Source organism: Mauremys mutica, chromosome 3, assembly GCF_020497125.1.
Source record: "Mauremys mutica isolate MM-2020 ecotype Southern chromosome 3, ASM2049712v1, whole genome shotgun sequence".
In the NCBI taxonomy this organism is placed as follows: domain Eukaryota; kingdom Metazoa; phylum Chordata; order Testudines; family Geoemydidae; genus Mauremys; species Mauremys mutica.
Window position 1 is genome coordinate 81,960,251 of NC_059074.1, and position 27,290 is coordinate 81,987,540.

Genomic DNA, 27,290 nt, shown 5'->3' on the forward strand with positions numbered 1-27,290 from the left:
AACTGTCCCAGATTGAGGTGTAATTAGAGGAGGTTATGGAACAAATTGATAAATTAAACAGTAATAAGTCACCAGGACCAGATGGTACAGTATTCACCCAAGAGTTCTGAAGGAACTCAAATGTGAAATTGCAGAACTACTAACTGTGGTATGTAACCTATCATTTAAATCTGCTTCTGTACCATATGACTGGAGGATAGCTAATGTGACGCCAATTTTTTAAAAAGGCACCAGAGGCGATCCCGGCAATTACAGACTGGTAAACTTAACTTCATTACCAGGCAAATTTGTTGAAACTATAGTAAAGAACAGAATTATCAGACACATAGATAAACACGATTTGTTGGGGAAGAGTCAACATGGTTTTTATAAAGAGGAAATCATGCCTCGCCAATCTGTTAGAATTCTTGGAGGGCGTCAACAATCATGTGGACAAGGGTGATCCAGTGGATATGATGTATTTAGATTTTCAGAAAGCCTTTGTCAAGATCCCTCACCAAAGACTCTTAAAGTAATTCTCTCATGGATTGGTAACTGGTAAAAGATAGGAAACAATGGGTAGGAATAAATGGTCAGTTTTCAGAATGGAGAGAGGTACATAATGGGATCCTGCAGGAATCTGTCTTCTGTTCAACATATTCATAAATGATCTGGAAAAGGGGGTAAACAGTGAGGTGGCAAAATTTGCAGATGATACAAAACTACTCAAGCAACAAAGAGTCCTGTGGCACTTTATAGACTAACAGATGTATTGGAGCATGAGTTTTCATGGGTGAATACCCACTTCGTCGGATGCAAGATACTCAAGATAGTTAAGTCCAAAGCAAACTGTGAAGAGTTACAAATGGACCTCATAAAACTGGGTGACGGGACAACAAAATGGCAGATAAAATTCAATGTTGATAAATGCAAAGTAATACACATTGGAAGACATAATCCCAACTATATGTATCATCTCCAAATTTACAGCATTTACTTGTTAAGTACAGAATTAATTTTCAGAGAATTAACAAGTAAAACTGCTTGTAAACTTAATTCATTTAAAATTTTCTTGATTTTCAGTGTCTCGCCTTTTTATCTCCCTATGGCTAACAACTGGTTTGTTACTAGTTCTTCACTCTTTGCATGTAGTTATAACTCATTGAAAACACATGTATAGTCTATCTTTGGAGAAATTAGGTCATAATTTCCCACTTTATTTATTATTGTATCTGACAGCTATATTTAGTGGGGCTAAATCAATAGACCAGGTCATTAGGGAATATGATGAAAAGCTCTATATAAGATCTAGGTATTTATTATTATTATTGTGATGTTAGAAGCTACTCAACTAATCACCACCATTTCTCTCCAATTCATTTAAATGCTTCAGTTCTGTTGGTTGGTGAAGTGAGGACAGTACATCTCAAAACTTCTCACTGGAGATCTGTACACCAACCACCAGATACATGATCTAAAAATCCTTAATTGAGGATTGTAAATTGAGGGCCCAGACCCTCAAAAGTATTAGATGCTTAAACACCTTTGAGGATATGGGCCAAGGTGACTGCATGGCAAAGTTAAGGTTTATTTGGTGGGGTGTTTTCTTATGAGTTTGATGGATGACACATTTATTGAAACCAGGGCTTTCTATAAAATTGTGGATTGGTTGCTGTGCAGTATGTTTGATTTTTCATGTCTGGGTTGGGGGTGGTTGTACTTGAGCAAACTTTATTATGCAGTATTTTGTATGTGTTTCAGAGTGAAGTTTTCACTTTTGCACACAGGTCATACCCATAGCCCTAATGACTTGGGCTGCGATCCTGAAAACATGTATGTACTGACCTAACTTTATACTTGAGTTGTCTTGATGAGGGTTTGTTTTGTTTTATTTAATTTATGTAGTCTTATCAAGACTTCTCCATTTCCCCTTAGTTTTCTGCTTTTTTCAGACTATCCAAAGCCTCTCAAACTTTGGTTTCAAATTTATTAATTTATCCTCTATTAAGTGCTGACTCCCTCCCCACCTCAATGCCACAATCTTTAAAGGAAAATTTGTATTTTTTTTTTATAGAACTGTATTCACTTCTACAAATTCATTTCTCCTCTTTTGGCTTGAAGTTCTTGCTAGGTAGCCCTGTGGTATCTTCATTGCCCAAGTTTCTATGCCTGCAATTAAGTAATATGCTTTGTAACTGGATTTTAACTAAACCAAGTTTTAGTACACAGGCTAGTAAATATATTTTGAGAAGCTAGAATTGTTGAAGGCTAAGTAGCTTATTCAGTCCACCTCTTTACCAGTGCAGAATCGTTCCATATTGTAGTGTTCTGTCCAGTAGTTTTTTTTTAATGAACATAATCTCCTACTTATTCTGCCCCCCAGTAGAGCTGGAATCGGTACATGATCTTTCCACCTAGTGTGCCTGCAGCTAGTAAAGTAAAATAGCTGATCGTCAAACAACCATTATGATAATTAACCAAACACTATGCTGCTTAGTGAATCCACCCGCCCCCCATCCTGGGCATTTACTTTGTGCAAAACCACTTTGACGTCTTTAAGCCCTGTTTTATAACGAGAGCCGCTTCCTACAGCAGTTGTTGGAGGTAGAGGGCGTGACTGGATACTTTACATTCTAGGCTTTTTTCCCTCAGCATCAAAGTTTGTCGGTTTTGCTCGGGGCGGGTTTTTGCCCTGGATAGCTGGGAATCGGCTCTGTCCTAGCAGCCGCTCAAGTTGTTCAGACACGCGCTGGTAGCGCCAACTCCCCTCTTTGTGCATTGCCGCTTGTGAGCTCCTGGCTTCCCTCTTCTCCCGTCCTGCTCCCCCGTCTCTCTCCCCTCTGAGCCGCCGCCTCTCTGCCTTCCCGTTCTTCAAACCCCCCTGCCCTGCCCTGCCCTTTTCCCTGGTGTCCTGGGCGGCCGCGTCCCTTGCACCGCCCGTGCGCCCAGGTACAGCGCCCTTTGCACCCGCCCACGCCTCCGCACCAAGGCGCCTTTGCAGCCGCTCCTCGGCGCGCTGAGCGCTCCCGCCTCACGGGCACGCCCCGCCCGCATTGCCCTGGGGCCCCCGACCTGTGGGGCGGGAGCGGCAGGAGGAGGCGGAGCCGCTGGTGCTGGAGGCAGGCGGGAGCGCTCAGACAGCTGGCGCCTCTGCCGCGGGAACTAGCGGAGCGCCGCTTTCCAGGCGGTGAGACAGCAGCGGCTGCGCTGAGTGCGCTTCCTCGCGGTGCGCCGGCCTTTGGGCTGCTGGGGGCCGCTCAGCTCTCGCTGTGAGTAGCTTGCCCGGTCCCCGGGCCGGGCCGCCGGGGTAAGGGGCTGCCAGCCAAATTTCTGCAGGCGAGGCGGCTGTCTCCTGGCTTCCCCTGCCCTTATCAGCGGCGGGAAGGAGCTGGGCATAGCTGAGGGATGAGTGTGCTCCCCACCCACACCTGGCTGCGAGCAGGGATGCTAGAGGACGGATGCTGTGCAGTGTAAACTCAGCAGCAGGGCCGGCTCTAGACCCCAGCGCGCCAAGCAGGCGCGTGGGGCGGCCCTTTCCCTGGGGGGCGGCATTTGGCTCCGGCTGAGCTCCCGCAGGCGTGCCTGCGGCAGGTCAACCGGAGCCCGGGAGGAGCGGACCTGCCGCAGGGATGACTGCGGCGGGTCCCCTCTTCTCGCGGCTCCGGTTGAGCTCCCGCAGGCATGCCTGCGGCTGGTCCGCTGGTCCCGGGCTCCGGTTGACCTGCCGCAGGCATGCCTGCGGGAGCTCAACCGGAGCCGCGGGAAGAGGGGACCCGCCGCGGGACCGGGTAAGGGGCGGCGCTGCGCACGGCTGCTTGGGGCAGCCTATTTTCTAGAGCCGCCCCTGCTCAGCAGTCGGGGCTAAAGTCCGCGTGGGGGCGCAGACCTGGGCACGCCGGGCGTTTTGTGCATTGAAAACCTCCTGCTGCCCCTTCTCTCCAGGGGTCGCGTGTCGGTAAGGAAGGGGAGCATTGTGCAGCTCGCTTAGCCTTTGGGGACACGTGGGTGAGCTTCCAGCCCCGCTTCGTTCTACAGCTTTGCCGATCATCCTCCAGTTGTGTACCGCTCCCATGGCTTCAACATTATGTTGTTAGCACCAGTAATCTCTGATGCTGCTCTTTCACCTAAGGGTGGGGAGGGAGAAATAACATGAGCTGTATGCTTCAGGAGGTGTTTCCCTTAGGGTCAGTGATTCACAATGCTTGTCATCTCACTTTGTAGAGCCACAGAGCAACCTCATTTTTCACTTAGTGTATGTATACTTAGCTATGAATAGACATGTCAGAATTATATTTTTTGTATAATTTTGACAGATGCTGTTGTTTATTAAGATTTTTTTTTCAATTTTTATTGATTTAAATGTTCACAGTTGCACAGAATCATGTGCTAAGAATTGTTTTTATTTTAATCCATATTTTTCAGTTATGGGAAATCATGGGGGGAGGTCAGACAATTATTTACTGGCAGTAGATGCTGAGATTCAAAAAGTTAAAACTTTATAATAATTAAAACATAAATTGTAAAATATATAAGGTAAATAGCCTTAAATCAAACTCTAACTTCTCAAGCAGGCAAAAATAAGAAAAACTGCTATCTGTAAACTTTGATTATTGATGGAAATATTTTCATCAGCTTGTTTGTGTATGGGGAAATAAATGTTTATCAACATTTACTGATAAAAAATCTAATCCTTCCAATGCTAGGTATAAAGAAAATATTAGTCTGTTTAAAAATAAAATGTACACAATTTACTGTGAAAAGATTTAGACTATGTTAATATTGTGAAAGGGTCTTTGTTTGTTTTGCTCTAATTTTTCAGCAAACAAAATTGATTTGTATAGCACTAATCACTTTAGACAGGAAATATTATTTAAAATGTTTGTTATATTTTGATTGCTGAAGATTTTCCAGTGCATTACGCCTGCTTTTTAAAGTGTTTATATTCTTTGTAACTTACTGACAGATATTGTAAATATACTAGTATTCCCTAGATAACTTATTTCCTGTTTGACAGGTTAATTTGAAGTTATAGGGTAAAATTTAACTCATAGGGTTAAATTCTGCCCTCGGTCACTTATACTAATATGCATTGAACTCAATGGTCTGGCACTATTTTAATAGAGGGCAGATTTTGGTCCACAGTGTAACACAGCTGGTAATATTTTTCCTCTGTAATAACTTAAACTTCCTTTGCAAAATTGCTATGGAAATAAATCACTTCAGACATAAAAAGCTATGGACCTATCTTCATGTTGATGAACAAACTGAAAGTGCGTGCACAAGTATTTGAAGATTTGAGACTTGTATTACCAATAAAATTTAAAGCAAGATGTGTGTAATTAGAAAAGAATTGTATAACAATATATACAACCAAAGTAAAGCATTTCTTTTCTAAGAAGACCTATTGTTTAATAAACAGTTTAGTTCCCCTTTGCTACCTCTTGGAACATATAAATGTTTATTAATAATATGTTTGAAGAAATACCTTCACATTATCAAACTTTTTTTTTTCTTCCTGATTTTGTTTAGTCCAAAACACAGTCTCCAGAGTCTTCCAAAGAAGAGAACAAAAAGAAACCAGTATTGGGAAAGCTTGGAAATTTGTTTAGTACAGGGCGGAGAAAAAATGCCAAAAATTCACTAGAACCCTCTACAAGTCCAAATATTAAAAGTGGGAAATCAGTTTCTCCTTATAAGGATACAGCTTCACTGAAATCAATAGATAGTGAAGACCTAAAGAAAGAAGAATGTTGCAATGATCTTGCAGAGACACAAGAATATTGTGAGAAAATAACACCTTTGCGTCACGATATTATTACAGCATGGAGTGGCAAGGAAGTCTTTTCTGATATTGAGTGGTCACCTGATTGGAACAGTAGCACCGAAACAATAAAAAACACATTCTCTGAAAGTGACCTTACAGTGGAGACATTGGAACTAAAAGAAGAGCCTATTGTAGACATTACTAATTCCACAACACCAGATTTCATCAGAAGTTTGAATAATTTATCTAGTGAAGACTTAGAAAAGAACATATTAAATCATAAACCACTAGTGAATGTGCAAGGATCTGCACAACCTGAGTATGCAGCATCAAAGGAATTGCCACACAGTTTGAAATCCAAATCAGCTGAGCATGGACATCCTGCTAGAGTTCTAACATTAGATATCTATCTTAGTAAAACAGATGAAACACCTTTTAATGAATCTGTGACTTTTCTATCAGGAGAAGTTTGGGGTGACACAGACACAATGGATAAAAAATCTGTTACTAGGAGATCTGGAAAGAGGAGAAAATCTCAGTCATCTAGTGAGACTTTAAATGGAGAGAGAAATCAGACTGAGAATACTGCAAAAGAAGATTCTGCTTTTGGTGATGTTCCTTCTGATGTGGTTTCAGAAAAGATAACCAACTCAGAAAGAAAAATTAAATCTCCTCAACAAACTTCTGAACGGAACTCTTCTACCTTGAGTAACCAGGACTTAAAAATCGGATCTAACCACAAGGGACTGCCTAAAACCGAATCTGAGAAAAGCAAACAGCATGTCCCAACTTCATCCCCTTTCAGGAGAAGATCATTTAAAAAGAATCAGTCTGATGCAGTCCCTATTTCTCCCACTAGTTTGAAGAGTCCGGTAAAAGATTCTTTACCGAAAAAGCAGTTTATACAACCTATGTCAGCAACAGAAGGTAACCCAACAACAAAAAGTACTTCATTGGAAAAGGGAGCGGTATCTGCACCTACTAGTGAAAACAAAGCAGAAACCTCCAAAGTTTCCTCTCCCAGTGACACAGAGAACACTATTTCTTTACTTTCTGAAAGTAAAACTGAACCCAAGGCAGCAAAACGTGTAAATAGCTCTGAGGGAAGAGCTCTCTTGCGTACTGAAGGGATTCAGAATGGAGAGCTAGGCAAATCCACCGAAAAACAAGCAAATTCCGATTTAGATAGCATAAAGCTGAGAAATTTATGTTTGGATGTTTCCAGATCTACAGTTACAACAAAAATTAGCCTGTAAGTAATTTTATACTTTAATTTGACTGCTCATTGTAGCTTTTACCTTGACAAAATCAATCCATTTTCATATAGCACTTATTAAATATCTATCTAAATATCTAGATTATTCTCAGTTAAAAATGACACTGAGAATTTGAAAATCATGCATTTCTATCAAATTTTGTATGGACCATAGTAATAAGTAGCACTTAAGGATTACTTTAAAAAAATTACTAAAATGGTATTTTTTCAGTTTTTCTTTGTGTTTTCGAAAACTTTGCGTGTAGTCCGTTTCACTGTGTGCTACTGTATAGTCATTTAGTTTCTCCTTTGCGTGAAAGACCTTTATAAACATCAGCTGGAGAGCTGAAAAAACAATCCTGTTTAAAAATTGTACTGTCAAAAAGTGGAATTTTTAAAAGTGTCAGTATAAAAAGTAAAAGTCAAGTTGACAGTGCCCCATATTATATTATGAAGTGACAGTCACTCTTGTATCAGAGCAACAGAAAAGCAAAATCTACGGTTAGATGGATGCTTAATTTGAATTCAAGGTGTTGAAAAATAAAATATCTCCTACAATGCTTACTGTCAGAATTTGACCCTGACATTAAAAAGCAGGGTAATGAAACACCTTGTCTTGGTTATTGTTGATTGAAACTTGGTGATAGGGATGAGTGCGCTTACTAATCGATAAATGTTCAGGTTTGCTGAATGAATAACCTGAGCTATCTGACCTAAGGCCTAATTTTTGTGATGTATGGTACACCTGCCACTCTCATTAACTTCTAGTGACATCAGAGGTGCTCAGTGTCTTGTAGGACATGCTCAATAGCCTGCAAGATTGATTCTCTTGTGCTTCTTAAGCTGTGTCTACACTAGAAAGTTTACAGTGGCATGGTTGTATCGATGCAGCTGCACCACTGTAAGATCTCTCGTGTAGCTGCTCTATGCTGACAGGAGAGAGCTCTCCTGTCAACATAATAAAATCACCCCCAACGAGCAACGGTAACTGTGTTGGCAGGAGATGCTCTCCCACCAACAGCACTGTGCACACTACCACTGGCATACGTCGCGCAGGAGGGTGTTTGTTTTTTTTCATACCCCTGATTGACATACGTTTTGCCGACATAAGCGATAGTATAGACATGGCCTTATAGTGAGATTGTTGACTACTGTTGTTAGTTATACACTACTGTAACAGCATCTGTCAAGTGAATGTCACACTTTATATAGGCAGCTGACTTAGTTAAGATACCAGATGAGATTCATCAGGTCATAATTTGAAAATGTTCCAATCAGAACATGCAAATTGTAAAACTAGGTGTGTATCAAACTGCTGTGTAATGGAAAAAAAGATTGGCAATCTCATTACAAAGAGACTTTTTTCCCCACACACTACATTAGACAGAAGAAGAAATTTACCTTGGATAGCTCAGAGGGCTGTGTTTTTAGTTTTAAAAGTTAATAAGACATGAAGTATTTTTTTAAAAATGTTTACTTTTTATCCCTTTCTATTTGACTAACCCCAGTTATTTTCACACATTCACCTTCCCCTGACCTATCAAATGAAACTAAACCTTAGCAATATAGTTGTTTTTTATAATGCCAAAACATGCTTGCTTTTACACCATTATGCACAGAGATCTGGGAATAGTTAAATGCTGCTATAGAAGCATTACAGATAGCAAAAACATTTGTGGGTTGTTTTTTTCATTTGACAGTTTCATACAAGTAGTGATAGTATTTTTTGTCTTTTAAATTGTTTTGGCAAACAAGGGTAGCTAACCTCCCTCACCCCACCCCACCCACCTCCACACATTACAAAATATGGATATTTAAAATCTAGGATACTTTCCTTATTCTATTATTGCACCTTTTTAAAGGTGCTATAATTTGAGGCCCAAGTGACCTGAGTCTACCATTAATGAAGTTATGGCTAAATTTAGGATGATACTACATCACAATAGCTCTGAAGGAAGCATAAGACCTGAGGCTTGCAACTATTTGATATTCTTAATGCAAGTCTTGGCCTCAGTTATCACAGGTGATGTTCAAACATTGGTTTGTAGCTGCCTGCATTTGTGTCCATTTGTTAAATTAGCCAGGTCTGTGATCACACAATTTTGTTTTGCTTGTGTCAGTCTCTGATGTTCTGGCATCAGTGTAATTTGTGAAGCTTGTCGTTTTTGCCGTATGTTGCCTATTTGAGTCACCTTCCTTATATGGCTAAACTGGGGGAGTTCTAACTGCTTGCTTCAGCTGACTGCTACGTTGTAGACAGTATGTCATCTTTAAAGGGGAATCCACCAGTATTTATCTTAGGGCTTGTCTACACTTAAAACACTGTAGTGTGCTGCTGTAGCACTTCAAAGAAGACGCTGCTTATGTCGATGGGAGGGCTTCTCCTGTCAGGGTAGGTAGTCCACTTTCCCAAGAGGCGGTAGCTAGGTTGACAAGAGAATTCTCCCATCAGCCTAGTGCTGTCTACATGGGGGTTTAGGTCAGTTTAACTGCATCACTCAGGGGTGTGGATTTTTCACACCCTTGAGCAACGTAATTATACCAACTTAATTTCCTAGTGTAGACCAGGCATTATACCTGCTCACACTTGGTGAGCAGACAGTTTGCAGGTTTAGTGAATTGCAGGCTGAGTTGCACTGCTTAGTGAATTGCATGAATTAACCAGACTTGAATGAGTGTAGGAGGCAGGTTTACTTGATAGATGGATAATCTATCTTCCACTCTTCCCCACATAAGAATATATTTCAAGTACACCAACAATGAGCCAGGTGTTTTGGTTTTTTTACCTTTGCTACGTATGGCATTGTTTGTTCAATTTAATACACCTCTACCTCGATATAACGCGTTCATGGGGAGCCAAAAATCCCTACCGCGTTATAGGTGAAATGCCGTTAAATGGGGTAGCGGTGGCAGGGCTGCAGTGGTGATTTAAAGAGCCCAGGGCTCCAGCCGTGGGGAGCTCCAGGTCCTTTAAATCGACCCCAGAGCTCCGCTGCCGCAGCCCTGGGGTAGCAGCGGCAGGGCTCCGGCGGTGATTTAAAGAGCTCCGGGCTCTGGCCACATGCGAGGAGCCCAGGCCGTTTAAATCGCCGACTGAGCTCCGCTGCCGCAACCCCGGGGTAGCGGTGGCAGGGCTCCAGCGGTGATTTAAAGGGCCTGGGGCTCCCCGCAGCAGCCGGAGCCCCGGACCCTTTAAAGCGCCACCAGAGCCCCACTGCTACCGCACTATATGCGAACCCGTGTTATATCGGGTCGCATTATAGCGGGGTAGAGGTGTACAAAGTATACCTTAACTGGTGCCTCATGTTTTAAGGCAGCATTTCCCAAAGCGTAGAACATCCCTCTTTGGGGGAATGGGTTCTCAAAAGTTCAGATGTGGGGTGCCCTGACAGACCTCTTAATTATTTGGCAGAGTCTGTTTTCATTTTTTAAAAGAGAGGTTTCTACCTGTTGCTGTGAAGAAACACATGCTTCACATTTTGAAAGTTAACTGAGGCAGTGGTATTTGCCTGAATTGAAGTGAGCCTGCAATTATACCTGTGAGGAGTTAACTGCCTTGTTTATTTCAATGGGTGCTAACTCATATTTGCTTAATAATACTTTAAATGTTAAAACTGAGTGCTTGTCAAAGCATGTAAGAAAGGAACGGAAGGATCATATTATGAACGCTACACCAGAAGTGCCCAAAGTGTAGGGTGGTGAGAGTGAAGGACTGTCCGGGGAGGGGGACATGTAAGACTAATTTTAATGTATATATCTTTCAACAATTGCAGGAGGTGAGGGCACAATTGGTTTCCTTTTCCTGAACGAGAACTCAGCTTTCAAAAGTTTAAGAAACACTAGCTATAGGCAAGCAAAAAACTGTGTCTAACAGTATGTCTGTATTGCAATTAGACACCCACGGCTGGCCCATGACAGCTGACTCGGGCTGTGGGGCTTTTTAATTGCAGTGTCCAAGCCCAGGCTCTAGGATCCAGCGAGATAGGTGGGTCCTAGAGCTCAAGCTGCATCCTGAGCCCAGAAGTCTACACAGCAATTAAACAGCCCCACAGATCCAGCCAGCGGCAGGTTTTTAATTTGCAGTATAGACAAGCCCTAAATATCTGGAGAATCTTGCTTATGAAGCTGTATGAGGGCTTCTGTTGACATAGCTGTCTCCTCTCGGAGGTGGACTCCCTATGCTGGTGGGAGAACCTCTCCTGTCAACGTAGGTGGCATCTTCACTAAACGCTACAGCGGCGCCACCACTGCAGTGCTGTAACCATAGACAAGCCCCATAGACATGGTTTTCATGGTTTCAGTTTGTTCTTGCTGAAATACAGTCTGCCTAGGGGGCAGTTAGAATGGTCCCTAAGTTTTAACAGTTTCTTTTCTCTGCTTGCCAAATGTTCTACTAGGGCTACTAGGATTATATGAAGAATGGAAAACCTTATGAAAGGAGACTCAAAGAGCTTGGCTTGTTTAGCCTAACCAAAAGAAGGCTGAGGGGAGATATGATTGCTCTCTATAAATACATCAAAGGGATAAATAGCAGCGAGGGAGCAGAGTTATTTAAGTTAAGTGCCAGAATAAATAGATATAAACTGGCCATCAACAAGTTTAGGCTTGAAATTAGATGAAGGTTTCTAACCATCAGAGGAATGAACGTCTGGAACAGCCTTCCAAGGGGAGCAGTGGGGGCAAAACACCTAACTGGCTTCAAGACTGAGCTTGATAAGTTTATGGAGAGGATCATAGATTATTAGGGTTGGAAGGGACCTCAGGAGGTCATCTAGTCCAGCCCCCTGCTCAAAGCAGGATCAGTCCCCAACTAACTTCCCAAATTGCCCCCTCAAAGATTGAACTCACAACCGTGAGTTTAGCAGGCCCATGCTCAAACCACTGAACTATCCCTCCCTCTCATCATCCCTATGATGAGGCTGCCTACAATGGCATGTAGGCAGCCTTCAACTGCTAGTAGCAAATATTTCCACCAGCCAGTGATGGGACACTAGATGGGAAGGGCTCTGAGTTACTACAGAGAATTCTAACCCAGGTATCTTTCTGGTGGGTCTTGCCCACGTGCTCAGGCTCTGACTGATTGCTGTATTTCGGGTCAGGAAGGAATTTTCCCCTGGGTCAGATTGGCAGGGACCCTGTGGGGTTTTTACCTTCCTGTACAGCATGGGGCATTGGTGACTTGCAGGTTTAAAACAAGTGTAAATGGCAGATTCTCTGTAATTTTACGTTTTTAAATCATGATTTGAGGACTCAGTAACTCAGCCAGAGATTAGGGGTCTATTACAGGAGTGGGTGGGTGAGGTTCTGTGGCCTGCATTGAGCAGGAGGTCAGACTAGATGATCACGATGGTCCCTTCTGGCCTTAGAGTCTGAGTCTACAGTGATGAAACTTACGTACCTTCTAGTTGTGATCATATTTGAACAAGTTTCTGTCATCAGTATGCCTGTGTTGGTAGAGGGACATCTTACAAAAGAGATGACATTTGCTGTGCTATATAGGCTGTCCACATAAACTCATTTGTACTCCCACCTATGTCAATTCCTATTCAATTTAGTGAATAGTATTCTATCCAAACAGATAAGCATGAGTGTATGCCAGCCGATCATGTACAGTAACTCCTCACTTAAAGTCGTCCCGCTTAACATTGTTTCGTTGTTACGTTGCTGATCAATTAGGGAACATACTCATTTAAAGTTGTGCAATCCTCCACTCTTACCTTGTTTAGCTGCCTGCTTTCTCCACAGCTGGCAGCCTTCCTATGCCCCCCCGTGCCTCCCACCCGCTGGCAGACCCCACAGATCAGCGCCTTCCCCCTTCGCTCCCCACCTCCTGCCTGCGGCAGTCAGCTGGCTTGCAGCATTTTGGAGGCAGGAGGGAGGAGCAAGGACTCGGTGTGCAGGCTCCCCCTGCCTCCCAAATGCGGCAAGCCATCTGATTGCCCCGGGTAGGAGGGAGGGGGGGAGGAGCGAGGACTCGGCACGCCTCCTCCCTCCCTTGCCTCCTGAATGTGGCAATCAGCTGGTTTGTGGCATTTATAAGGGAGGGGGGAGGAGCCAGGATGTAGCATGCGAAGTAAAGGGGGGAGGAGGTGGGTTAAGGGTGGAGGCTTGGGGGAAGGGGTGGAGTGGGCAGGCTGAGGGTTGAGCCTCCCGCCCCTGGTGTTTGCAGAGTAGGGGAAATTGCCCTGGAACCTAACCCCCCCACACACACTTACATTAATTCTTATGGGGAAATTGGATTTGCTTAACATCATTTCACTTAAAGTCGCATTTTTCAGGAATATAACTACAACGTTAAGTGAGGAGTTACTGTATAGACTTCACCTGTCTCTTTTTTTTTTTTTTTTTTTTTTAAGAGCCTGCTGGGAGCTGATTGGTGATCTCCCACAATCGCCAGACTTCATGTAGTGCATTTACACACACTATGTGTTCTCTCATCAGTGCATGCGTGTAACTCCCTGTAATGTTTAGGGAACAGATCACAATCATTGAGGGGAGAATGGGTCAGTTAACACTTTTAATATACCACTCTGACAAGTTTTGAAGATTTATGCCCTAATTCTTTACTGTGTTCTGTCCTGTTTACATTGTTCCTGCAGCATAAAAGGGTCTGAAAACAGACATTTCCCCCTGCCCTGCCAGGAATTCCTTCTCTCCCCACCCTCCTCTATTTTGCGAAGAGGTTCCTTGCCAGCATAACAGCCCTATCCCATCTCCTTTGGAGTCCCTTATGTAGAGTGCATTGGATGGAGTGTGACCAGAGCACTCTGCTCTGGCTGTTCTGGGCTGCAGGATGGCCCATAGACAGCTGAGTGAAGCTTCCATGAATTAGACCAGCCCCAGAGAAAGTTCAACATAATCAAGGGGCCTTGGAACAACCAAGAATTTGGGAGTCAGAAAGGTGATATAAAGCCATTGCTCCTGACTGCCCAGGCTGCACCTCCTAAGAAGCACAGCTCAGAATCTGGCCTTGCAAATTCGTCATCTTGCGTTTAGAAACAGAAGTTAATTTACAGTGAAGTCTGAAAAGTTTTGTTATCAAACAAAATTCATAATTGGGAGAAAATGTTTCTTACTACCCAATTTAACAGGTATATTTACAGGAGAAATAAATCAGAAAATATGATGTTGGATATCAAGTAATAATTTTGGTTGATTTCAAATTTTAAAAAAGGTTGGCTGAAAATGGAACTCTTTCAATGTATTCCAAGTTTAAAAAGGAAAATAGTGAAATAAATTAATTCTTCAAAAGCCCACCTCGGTTTACACTAAAAATGTATCTGACATAAAAAAGAATTCAATAAATTGTCTCCACTGTTAAACTTTGACTTTTGAGATATGTAAATAGTTGAAATCCTCTGCAGTGTTTGGCTATCTGATACACTGTGTTTATCTACGAAATATTGTTAGGAACTTTGTGTGTGAGTGTGTGTGGGTATGTTTCTAAGTTTGGTAAGCTAGTCAAATAATATCAGTTGACTGTATTAGTTGACCATGGTCAAATATCGTCCAATATTCCAGCAAGAATGCCCTGATGTAGATGTCTGCCTATCTTTTTCATTGCATCATAATGCCATTCTTGCCTTTTTCAGAACTTCATTTCGTTGCGTTTCTCATTTTTTTCCCCGAATTAAATTAACTCTGTTAAATAACTTGTTTTTTGTAATTAAGTAATTAAGTACCTGTCTAAGGCTAAGCCTATTAAAGATCATAAAGTCTTACTCTTTTTGGTTAATATTATAATAAATCAGTGCTTTCAAATATGTGACCATATCTGATGTTGTTTGAATAATATTTGACTAGTCAGCTAGTTTGGGACCAGCCAAATGGCCAACCCTATGTTTGACATTGTGAAATACATTGTTCCTGACTTTGGGTTACTGTTGGTAGCACACTTATTATTCCTTTCTTTTTATGAAATCCTTTTGGAATATTGTAACTTAAACTGAATATTGATACTGGAAAAATATATTGTTATGAAACTGTGTTTTATTTCTTATTTTTAAATTAGTACAATGATTCAACTTAAGAATACATTGCAAAATAACTTTCACTGTGCTTCTTGCAGTCCTGCCAAACCCAAGAATGTAGAACTGAATTTTAAAGCTCCTAAAAGTCTTGAAGACCTAGAAAATGAACACGATTCTCTTGAAAAGCCAGTTAATAAAATTAACAGCAGCATTGCCAACAAAATTTCCTTGTTTGAAAATAAACGTGCTAATCAGCGCCAGCGACCCTCTGATGTCCCTGCTTTGAAAAATAACACTGTATCAAATACATTTGTTGGTAGAGCAAAGCTGAAATTTGGAAAACAACCCCAGGAATATGAACAAACTGATAAAATAATTAATAAGCAAAACAATCACCAGAAGTTACCTGAAAATGTATCATGGGTGAAAGAAGGCTCAGCAGAAATAAAGGCCAAACCTGAAGAAGGTTCTCAAGTAGGAACGTTAGGTAATGAGGAGGTTGAAAAGGCAGCAGAACTTAAGAAAGGAAAAGTTGCAGGATCGCTGTTTAACCAAACAAGCAAAGCAGATGCTAATGGTTGCTCTTTAAGACAAGCAGATGTAGAACCTACCACTATTAATAAAGACAGTTTGTTACCTATAATTTCTGTACAAGACTCCAACAAAAATGAAATCTTAAAAGATAATGCTAATAGAGCAATTAATGCAAGCTCAAAATCCCACCAAAGTGACGAAAAAATACTGTTATCAAACATAGAAATCTCATCTCCTTGTAAAGATGATAAATGTCCCCTAAAATCTGATGTAGTTTCCAAAGAATCAGAATTGGGGCAGAATGTGCTTTTTCAGATACAAAATGAAGGCAAAAAGACAGAAACAGGAGAACCAATCTCTACAAACATGCAGTCTAACAAAGGCAATTTAGAAAACATAGAGACATTAGAGCAAAATATTACTAATACTCAGCAAAGCCCAAGTAACACTGGTAATATTTCTCCTTGTAAAGATGAGAGTATTTCTGATTCCCCTTCTGACATGAAAAAGTTTACTGAAACTATCAAAAATCTAGACAGCTCAGTTTGCATACCCCAGAAGAAGAAAAGGCCAAAGCTTCCAAATTCCCCTGCACCCCATTTTGCAATGCCTCCAATTCATGAAGACAACTTAGAGAAAGTATTTGATCCCAATGTATTTATATTGGGTTTGGGAATAAAGAGAGGAAAAACACAAGATCTAGCACCAGCCCTACAACTTAAAATGCAGAACAGGGATAGTACGGATGGTGAAATTAAGAGGTCCCGTCTGGAAAAAAGCGCTGTCTTCTCAAGCTTGCTGTCATCTACAGTTAAAGGAAAGGTGTTTACTCCCTCTGTAACCTCAGTAAATACTATCACAACAACTTTCGCAACTGACTCCTCAGGGATGCCTTCTTCACAACTTGATGCAGCCAGACCATTTGACATGCCTCAAAAATCTGAGGTAATAAAACTAAATAATTCAGAAAATTAAACCTTATGAAACCCTGCTTGGCTGCTAAAACACAAAACAAACTCTTTCATTTTGATTTTGCAATTCAGTCTCTTTCAGGTTTAAAAGTTCCAAATTACATGGAAAAATATTTGCAAACAGGAGATGCAAAAGAAGAACTAAATTCACAAATGCCAAACTATGGAAGCACTGACAAAAATTTCTCAAGCTTGTTAAAGTCTAGCTCATATGAACCAAATATCCCTTCTGGCTTTCTAGACGGAGAGGTGAGTACGATGCAGTTCTTCTAACTGGTTGGAAAAGTTCTTCAGCTTTCATGTTATCTTCAGTACACACAATTTGACTTGTTTTTCCTTCCAAGTAGTGAAGTACATAAATTGTGAGTTTAAAAGAGTGGGTAAATATGGAAATTATATTGTGTGTGTAGCCCTTATTGATGATTCTACAATGTGTCCTTATCCTAGGAATCTTAATAATCAAACACTAGACATTCTGTTATGAATCCTCAGTTTCCCTTTTTTAAAATAAAGCTTGTTCTGATTTACTTCTGTAGATCAATAGAACATTTTCTGTTTTCTTGCCCAATTCTGTAGACTTTTGAAGACATACACTTCCTATTGATATTCACTGCTTCTCTCCCCAACAAGACACAGGGCCATTTCACTGCTGCAGAGATAATGGGTCAGGCTTCCTTAACTTTTCCTCTGTACTCCTTGTATTTAGGGCAGTAGTCATAATTTTTAAGGAGACTTTAAAAATGGCCTGGTGAAAGATGCTTGATTAATAACCCTGGATATTGAAGTCCTTTTGTCTGTTCACAGAATGGGTGTTCATGGGAAGTATTCACACAGAATATTAACTTGATTTTTAAAGTTAATTTAAGGGCAGACCTGCTTTTTCCCTCAGTAATGTTCTGTTGCACTACATGTTAGGATCAACTCACATTACTTCTGTCTGAACTATGAATAAATGTACAGCTATTTCTATAGAATCATAGAATGTTAGGGACCTCAGGAGGTCATCTAATCCAACCTGCTGCTCAGAGCAGGACCAATCCCCAGATTTTTACCCCAGTTCCCCCAAATGGCCCCCTCAAGGATTGAACTCACAAGCCTGGGTTTAGCAGGCCAATGCTCAAACCACTGAGCTACCCTCCACCATCTACAGACTTCTAACGTTCAAAAATATTCCCCACCAATATCAAAAAGGCAAAGTACATTCAGTAGGTGGTAGGAAAAAAGGAGAGTAGCAGAGCTGTGAGCTCCCAAATTTAATAATCCCCTCAAAATGGTGTATAGAATTGAGGGAGAATTGAGAAGTACTTCTTGGTTTTCTGTAAACTGAATAATTTTTCTGCTCTCTTTGGTGTATCCACCACAGTGCTTAATCTTTTTTTAAAAAAATAGTAGGTTGGGACATTTGGAAGGCTGTGTTGTTGTTTTTTCCTCCTCAAGGAAACAGAAAGCCCTGTCCTGCACTATTAAGGTTGCATGTTCTTTCCATCAGAGTTGAGACTTTTGTCAAATGTTTCAATTTATTTTTGAAATCAAATTTGTGACGAAGTGGGTATTCACCCACGAAAGCTCATGCTCCAAAACGTCTGTTAGTCTATAAGGTGCCACAGGACTCTTTGCTGCTTTTACTGTGAAGAGAAGGGGCTCTTGCTCTGATCTTTTCTAATGGCATGATTTCAAAAATAAATTGTGAAGCTCAATGACTAAAGATAGTTCAATGGTTACGTACCCATCCATGTTTATTCTGTTGCCCTTGGGTTAAATGGAATGTTTTTGACAAGCATAGGGTCCTGATCCTGCAAAAAGATGAAACTGACTCCTATGGATTTCATAGGACTCCATACATCTCCCTTTGCAAGACTGGGGCCTTTTTTACTTTATCTTCCTTAGGAGAGGAAGAGACAATTGTTTTATTTGTATGAAGTGGACCTATTGTACATGTTCTCTTGACTAAGCTTGATAGTAAAGTTAATAAGCAGCATAAAGGAAAGGAATATAAGGACAGCAACAAACAGTTACCTTAAAAAACTGGGCAAGTGCTGACTGGAATTTAATCAGAAGCTAGAAAACCAGTCCTGCAGTAGTAGTCTCAACTCATTACGATGATGCCTATAAAAAATGAGCCATCATTAGGCAGCTGGTGTTTTGAGACCAATGCCTGTCATGCTCACCAGCATTGTCCCATTTTTTCCTTGCACTTGCAGTCTGTTGGTATCCATCTGTGGTGTGTTGTCTCTTATTTAGATTGTAAACTCCTTGGGGCAGGGAATGTCTTTTTGTTCTTTATCCACTGCTGAAGATGATGGGGTCTTGGTCCATAGGTACTAGTGCAATATAAATAAATAAAAATGTTAACGTTTTCTTCTATTTTTTAGAAACACAATATATAATCCCAGCTTTATTGCATATTCTCTATCACTTAGTTCAACATTGGTTTAAAACGTTTGCTTTTAAAATTGTATGTTTTCTAACTCATTGTACTTTGACTGTTTTGTCTGGCATATTTTTGTTTAGTCTACTCGTGTTGTCACATTCTTGTAATTTTATAAATCCACATTTATAACTAAAAGATGTCCATAAGAAAATTGATTGTGCTGATTATTTTAAATGTATATTTTTATATGCCAGCATATCTAATCTTTCCAATATTTGTATATGCTTTTTAAAAAATAGTTTTTGTTGCATTTTTTCCATGGTATCTCTATACAAAAAACATTTTACACTTTATTGAATTCACATACTTCTGTAATTCCAGTACGACCCCAATTTTCTAAGTGGTCTGTGAGAACACCTTTGGAAAATCTGGAAAGCTGGGCAGCAGGATTTTCAAGGGTACCTGGTCCACAGGCAACACTTTAACTAGTATAACATTTGTGTACATGTGACAGAGTGGTCTACAGTAGGAGAAATTTGAAATAAAATTAAAATCAATTTAAATAATACCAAATGAGAACACAATTATTTTACTGTTTTTGTAATGGAAAAATGACACACTCTTGTAAATATCTATTCATATTTTTTTCTCCCCTCTCTATCAGGCATTTTCAGGAAACAGCCAAAATAAAATCAATCCCAGACCTGGCAAGGTAAGGTTTATATTTTCTGGTTTTTGTTACAGACTACTATTTCCTGTTAGATTACAAATGGTGATATATAATTCTCCTGTGGTGTTTTTTTGTTTGTTTTAATACAGATGGTGATATATACTGAATCAAACTCTCACAAGAATGGTATAGAAGTTTTTAATGATGTTTTGGATTGCAGCTCTTGGGTGCTGTCATCAGTGATTTTAGTTAAAGTCATCCGAGGATGGTAAGATGGGAATTTTTCTCCATGTGATTTTGCCCCATATCCATGAGGCTAGGAACAAAGGGAGCAGAACCACTTTGTAACTTCATTGCAGTACTATTTCAACTCTGTCAATTTAACCATATTTTGATTGTTCATTATATTTTGGCCAAACCAAATCAAGAAACAGTGTTCTAATGTTAGACCCTTCCTAAGCTAGTACATGGCTTCTAAACTCTAAACTGTGGCCATTGTCCAGCCAACTGGGTTAGCCTGAGCTGCTTTTATACCATATATGCAACTGTTTTAGCAAACGTGATTGCTGTTCCAGAATAGACAGGGTCTTTACATGTCCCTGAAGGCAGACCTCTGCACCCACCAGAGCCCTGTTGAGGCCAATGATATGTAGCATGGAATTAACTGTAGGCAGCTGGGGTTCCAAGAGCGTGCAAGAGTCTGCCTGGCTGGAGTGAATTGCAGTATTCGGGGAGGGCGGGGGGGCGCGTTATCATAGTAAAGCATGATCATGGTGACATCATTTCAGTTAAAAATCTGTGTGCATTTCTCTTAAATCTTTGTTTCCTCAAGGGGGCATACTGTAGGTGAGAGGTTAAAACTCAGTCTGCTTAAAGTTTCCCAGATGGATACTTGGCACACTAACAGCCAAGATGCAATATTTTTTCATTAACAAATTCTTCAATAGATGTAGCTGTTTTTGATGTCACATACGTGGAATTCACAAGTTACAGATTTTTTTTTGTCAACTTCTACACCACTAATCTGTGTTGAAAAGCAATCTAATTTGCATACTTTAGTTTACACATTGGACTAATTACCAAATAAACTGCCCAAAGGCTTTTATAACTCTGCTATAAAATTCATGCAGTCCTCCTTTTTTCATTTTAATATCCCTTTCTACATAACTACTTTTGCATATGCTATCTCATTGTTCATTAAAAAAACCTACACCACAGTGATATAGTGTAGCCATGATGTGGAGTCCTGGAAACCAACAGAAAGCACTTTGAATTTCCTCTACAAAAATTTTTTCTCTTAACCAAATCCTTTTGCAATAACTTCAGTAAATGATCACTCTGTCTATATCATCACACACTATGATAGAAGACACTCAGCCTTTGTCCTCATGCCTCACAACACGCCTTATGGTAAGTGTGGCTTTATTAGACAGAAGCTTCATATCCCATCAGATCCTATTGCTTCATTATATTTTATTACCAAATTGATGTTGTGAGGAGTTTGACAATAAAATGCATCTTTTCACATAGTTAGAGGTTCAGACAAGTTCTGGGATTAGGTGTGAGCCTAGAAAGTGTTGTGTTAAAGCAAGTATTCTTACCATTCCAGATTGCACCAATATAAAAGTGTCAAGCACTTTCTAATGAAATTGCAATGCCACCAGTAGGTATTTGTATTTTTAAAAGAACATTAAACACGAACACTGGACAGTAACTTGCATGTCAGCAACTTTTGGTGTATTTACTATCTCCAGTTGATCAGTTGTTTTGGGAAAGAATTTCAGAGTTAATGCTTCTGTCCTTTCTTAACTATTACTCCTGTTGTGTCTTGGTATTTAGTATATTTATTTAAGATCACATTGTTTTCGTGCCTCAGCTTTGCCTAGGCATAATAGTATGATGTGCATTTCTTTGCATTTGATTATTTAAGACAGACTGAAGATTGCATTAACATTTTATTAAACAGTTAATTATAGAAAGCATCATGGTTTTTAACTGTAAATGTTAGGATAGCACATATCATAGCTTAGTTAAGCAAGACTGCAATAGGAAGCTGATGCTTAAGGGTATGGGATTGTAGAGGTAGGGAAGTATAAACAGTTTCTACTCCAGATTTCTGTCTCTTAGATAAGATGCTTTATTAGAAGCTTTTATTAAGTGGAGAATTGGTAAATGCAGCCCAGCATGATAGAAAACTCGTGTTTCATGCAGGGTGGATTTGATTTAAATCAAATTGATTTAAATCACTAATCAGGAAGACTCGATTTAATCATGGATTTCTACATAAAAGTGCATTCTTGTTGGTTGTTATAACCTTAATACATATTCTTCACAACTCAGAGACAGATGAGATGCAAACTGGGTCTCTTTTATGGCCTGCTGCCATTATAGGTTTTCCCTTCTAGTGAGAGAATGGTATGATAGATCTCAAATCAATGAAGGCTACACTCAAAGACCTCAAGACTTCTGGAATATGCTGCTCAAACAGTTACTTGTGTTTCTACTGCCTGTCCCTCCCTTCTCACATTTATCTCCAGACTTCTTCTCCTTCTCCAGATCTATTCCGCCCCCAACAATCTTCTGTTCATTGAACTTTTTGAAACTTTATACTTTTAGAGAGAGGTAAGGGATTGACTCTGTGTACACAAATTTGCAGAGGGACAATATGGTTGAGGTCTGTTATTTCTCACCTCTATATATTATATTGTTTATTTAAAAACATTTTTACATGTTATCTCTGGAGACACAAATCCACAGTTTGAGAACTGCAAAACTAAGCATTTCTGATGGTATCTTCTAGATCAGGGATAGGCAACCTATGGCACGTGTGCCGAAGGCGGCACGCGAGCTGATTTTCAGTGGCACTCACACTGCCCGGGTCCTGGCCACCAGTCCGGGGGGCTCTGCATTTTAATTTAATTTTAAATTTAGCTTCTTAAACATTTTAAAAACCTTATTTACTTTACATACAACAATAGTTTAGTTATATATTATAGACTTATAGAAAGAGACCTTCTAAAAATGTTAAAATGTATTACTGGCACGTGAAACCTTAAATTAGAGTGAATAAATGAAGACTCGGCACACCACTTCTGAAAGGTTGCCGACCCCTGTTCTAGGTTTAGCACTGAGTCCCATTGGGTAGATAGAAAGACTAATCTATATAATCTATACAGAAGCCCCTGGAACCCCATAAAATTGGGTCCCTAATCCATGAACTATTGGAACTCATTTACAAAACTTTTCTTAAACATTACATGAATATATTGTCTCATACTATAGAATTAGAATTTATAATCCCTATTCCATGATGAGTTATCTGTGAGCTATAATGCATCTTAATTAAAATTATCTTTAGATAGGTTTTTCCTTAAAAAGCTGATTTAAATTAAAAAAAAATCATTGATTTTTATCCACCCTGGTTTCTTGGCTGCTTTACATTTACTAAATTACTTTTTCATGGGCAATGTTTTATATTTTGGGGAAAAGGTTTTTGTACATAACCCATTTGGACTTAAAAAGTGTGGGCAGCATTATGTATAAATCTCTATACTAATGAGACTATATCATAGTTATCAGGCCAGAAGGAATAATCTAGTCTGATCTCCTGCATAACCCAGGACATATGACTTCTCTGAATTAATTCTTGCTTCAAGTCCAATAGCTGTTGTTGAACTAGAGCATATCTTTTAGAAAATCATGATTAGTTAAAATGTCATCATGAAAGTATGAAGGGGAAACTTTTCTGTTCTTTAGCTGGATTCTATATGAGAAACCAAATTTTGAAGGACCCTCTATTCCTCTGGAGGAAGGAGAACTGGAATTCACTAATATTTGGGATGAAAATACTTCTGAAGAGAAAGATGAATATAACTCAGCTAAGCCCGCAGTGATTGGTTCAATTAAACACGTAGTAAAGGCAAGTAATATCATCTATTTTTGTTCAATTCTTAAATATTTTTCAGAGTTTGTTTCCTCTATTGGCATAAATAATTCTGATGTCAAGAAACTGATTTATTAACACACCAAACATATAATTACTTAAAGTATGGGTATTTGAGACACATTTGAGCTTATGCAATGGTTCTGTGGGTTGTTAATAAAATAATTGGTGGTGTATTGCAGTAGCAACTCTGATAGTACTAGTATGATGGGGGAGAAAGGAAACCCTATTCCTTGATATTTATCATTATTTAATCCCTCAAAACATAGTAGAAATTTAAAATGCAGTGTAAGCCTTTCAAATTGATTAAAAATAAAATCTCCAAAGTTCAGTAAGTACATGGGATCTAACATACATTTTTTTTGTGTGCACTCAATTTACACACATTCTAGTGCACACCCACAAACCCAGATTTGAATTAACAAATATCTATAGCCACACAAATTGTGGGTTTTCATGTACACGGTATTAGCATACACAACTTATTGTGTGTGTGTTAACATATCATTCAGAAGTCTTGCCATTTGAAGGTTGCCAAAATAGGCTATAAGCTGTAACAATATTTGAAAGGGAAAAGGAGGCATGCCTGATTTGTAAATAGGCTTTTAAAAAAATTAGGGTTCTGTTAAAGAACTTTCTCTGTAGTGTTATCCTCATATTTAATTAGACAAAATATAGAAGAGACCAAGGGAGATGCATGCCTGCACAGGTATCAGAAAAGTCAGGAATGAAAAGTTAGATTTGAGAATAATTGAGAGAGATTTTAACACACAGAGAGTGGAAAAACCACCAACCACACCACATTTCACTTACGGGCATCCATATAGCTGTAACTGAGATAGAATAGGCTAAATGGCTTATGAACAGCAGAAGTGTTTTAAAAACTGATTTAGTTACAATAAATTATATAAGAACAATAAAAAATGATGCTACAATTACAGAATTACCATTTTTCCAGGATTACAGGGTTTGCCAAATTGACCTGTATACAGGACCAGAAGGACTGGGAATTGTAACTTCATTTTTTGATGACACTGAGGAAACTGGTATATTTGGCACAACACAGAAGACTTGTTCTATAAAAGTACATTGGGGCATGTAAGTATATAGTTTTATGTGTGTATATGTACTGATATAAAAGGAATTTATTTTAAAATTGTTGGTTATAGCTGTCAGACATGCAAACATACAGTTTTACTTCTGGTCACTTAGTGTGATGTGGTCACTCACTAAAACAGTTGTTTTCAACCTGTGGTCTGTGAACCCCTGTGGGTCTGCAGATTATGCCGAAGATTTCCAAAAGGGTCCGTACCTCCATTTGACATTTTCTTAGGAGTCCACAAATGAAAAAGTGTTGAAAACCACTGCACTAAAAGAATATCTGTTTGAAAGGCTATCCTACGTATAAATACTAAGCCAGCTGTTCTCAAACTGTTGGTCAGGACCCAAAAGTGGGTCGCAACCCCATTTTAATAGGGTCACCTGCTGTGGTCCCCATGTTAATTAGTATCAATTTCACATAAGAAAGACAGCCCTATATGGAGAGATTTCTGCCAATAAGTTCAGTTTCTTCAGTAAACCCAGTGAGAAGGCAAGGATTGAGTTTCTGAACTCTGACTTTAGGACTGAAACACATTGGTAGGGAAGTGTGGTCACACATTTATAATACTGCTGCCCATGTTGTACCTTTTGTGGACAAATGAAGTACTGGAATCTAAAACAAAGTTGACGCTAACTAAAGAGATTTATTCATTATCTTTAACACTTATGGGTCATGACTTTACGGGTTAAACTATGATAAAAAATTTCCCCTCAAAACTGCTTTGGGTGGAAAATCTGGCTTTCAACTAAATGAGCATTTTCTCAAAAACAATTTAATTTTCTGTGCAAAATTTTGACTTTTCATCAAAAAAAACCAAACAAAGTTTTTATTTGGAAATGCCATTGTTGTGCCTCATGCCAGAATTCTGCTGTAAAGGCTGGCTTCACCAACTGGACTACAGTTCCCATAATGGTTTTTAGCCAAAAGTTATTGGTGTTCACAAAAATAAAACCCTGTAAACCTTGAACAGTTGAAATTTTCCTTGGGGGAGGGACCATTTTCGAACCAGCTGTGCCCTAAACATGCCACTAAATAATGGCATGTAATGGTTTTGATCTTTCAGCAGCATAGCAAGACCAGAGTTTTAGTCATATTTCAGCAACTGTATTAAAATATCAAAGTTAGTATGTGCCACCTAATTTGGGGAAGCATCCTTCTAAGCCTTGCATTTAGACTATCTGAGAGTGATTAATGGTTTTATAAAAATGCAAATAATGGACAACAAGAAGGTCAATCTGTGCTGTATTCTTTTTATGCCAGGTGTTAAAGAGGATGCAATAAAGCAGAGACAAATCTAACAGTGTAGAGACTCTACTTTGGGAAAGATATAAAGACCCAAATAGCCAAATTTTCTCAGTTATCAGCAGTTTGCATTTACTGGGAAAGAACTCCTCTGTGCCACAAAACATTCACTAATCAGTGCACTTGTCCTGTGTGGCAAAATTCTGGAAGGCTACTTTGTGCCTGGAACCAAGAAACTGCTGATTGTGAAAATACTCGGGTCTTAATTCTGAGCTATTTGAACTTTTTAATTAATAGTGAGGAAAATAAAACCAACCAAACCAAAAAACAAACAAAAAATCTGCAGTTGTCTGATATGTCATGAAAGCTGGATAGCGTTTGCATTGAATCTGGCTCTAGGTTGGTGAGGATCTTCTTTAACTCACTTAAAAAAAATCAATTCTGTACCCATGAAATCTATTTTTAAATACAAAAATATGTCTCCAATAAATAGACAATAATATAGGCTTCAGTCATTGTCTGAAACTCCTGTTACCCAACACAGGGTCAAATCCCCAAACATGTGTTAACTATTGTGAAAATTCCTTAGGCCCTAATCCTGCAAACAAGCATAGAACCATTGGGAGGGCAGGTCTACACTTAAAACGCTGCATCAGTACAGTTGCACTGGTACAGCTACACCCCTGTAGCATTTACATGAAGACACTTCTACACTGGTGGGAGAGAGCTCTCCTGTTAGCATAGTTAATCCACCTCCCCGAGAGGTGGTAGCTATGTCTACAGGAGAAGACCAGAGCAGACCAGACTGGACTGCACAGTCATAGAAGTGTGTGCTAACATACCTGTTCTCGGGCTGGTGGCATGATGATAAATGTGGTCCTATATTTACTTTCTTTTAATGGGTAATGGCCTCTGTTGTAAGATACTGTCTGAGCATGACATTGATGTTTGTTGTAATTCAGAAACACTGAACTATTTAAGTTTTTTTCATCTTAATCTAGATGGCTAATTTTTGAAGAACCTGGTTTCCAGGGAATCCCTTTAATGTTGGAGCCTGGTGAATATGCTAACTTATCATTTTGGGAGAAGAAGGAAGCATACATTAGGTCCTTGAGACCCTTGAAAATGGTAAAATGATTAGAGCTTATGTTAACAATAACATTAGTGTCACACGACTCTGCAAGATTCACAAAAATAAACTATAAAACATCATATTTAATGACTTTCAAAGTAGTATACAGTGCTGTTTAAAGGTCTTTGGACTCTTATTCTTAACTGCACCCATCAGCGTTTAATCTTCTTGACTTTGATATTGTGGACTTTGAAAAAAGTCATCTTAAAGAAGACTGTTTTTTTTGTAAAATAGTTTTGTTTGTAATAAATTTACATATGTATGTATGTTTTTATTTTTGTAATTTTTTTTAGGGTGGCCGCAAAGTTGAATCCATTGAAGAACCAAAGGTAAAAACCAATTGATATATTACATTTA

General features: G+C 39.5%; 1 protein-coding gene across 1 annotated transcript in view; it reads left to right on the forward strand.

The window, feature by feature from the left end:
- Window positions 1–5,508: 5,508 nt before the first annotated feature.
- CRYBG1 (crystallin beta-gamma domain containing 1) overlaps window positions 5,509–27,290 on the forward strand; it is a 54,303-nt gene continuing 32,521 nt past the window's right edge. Inside the window, exons 1-9 of the mRNA XM_045010192.1 lie at window positions 5,509–6,995; window positions 15,067–16,447; window positions 16,546–16,722; window positions 19,509–19,556; window positions 19,664–19,782; window positions 23,271–23,433; window positions 24,416–24,555; window positions 26,803–26,929; window positions 27,227–27,262. Coding sequence (XP_044866127.1) covers window positions 6,232–6,995; window positions 15,067–16,447; window positions 16,546–16,722; window positions 19,509–19,556; window positions 19,664–19,782; window positions 23,271–23,433; window positions 24,416–24,555; window positions 26,803–26,929; window positions 27,227–27,262 — 2,955 coding nt within the window. The 5' untranslated portion in view covers window positions 5,509–6,231. The remainder of the gene's footprint in view (window positions 6,996–15,066; window positions 16,448–16,545; window positions 16,723–19,508; window positions 19,557–19,663; window positions 19,783–23,270; window positions 23,434–24,415; window positions 24,556–26,802; window positions 26,930–27,226; window positions 27,263–27,290) is intronic.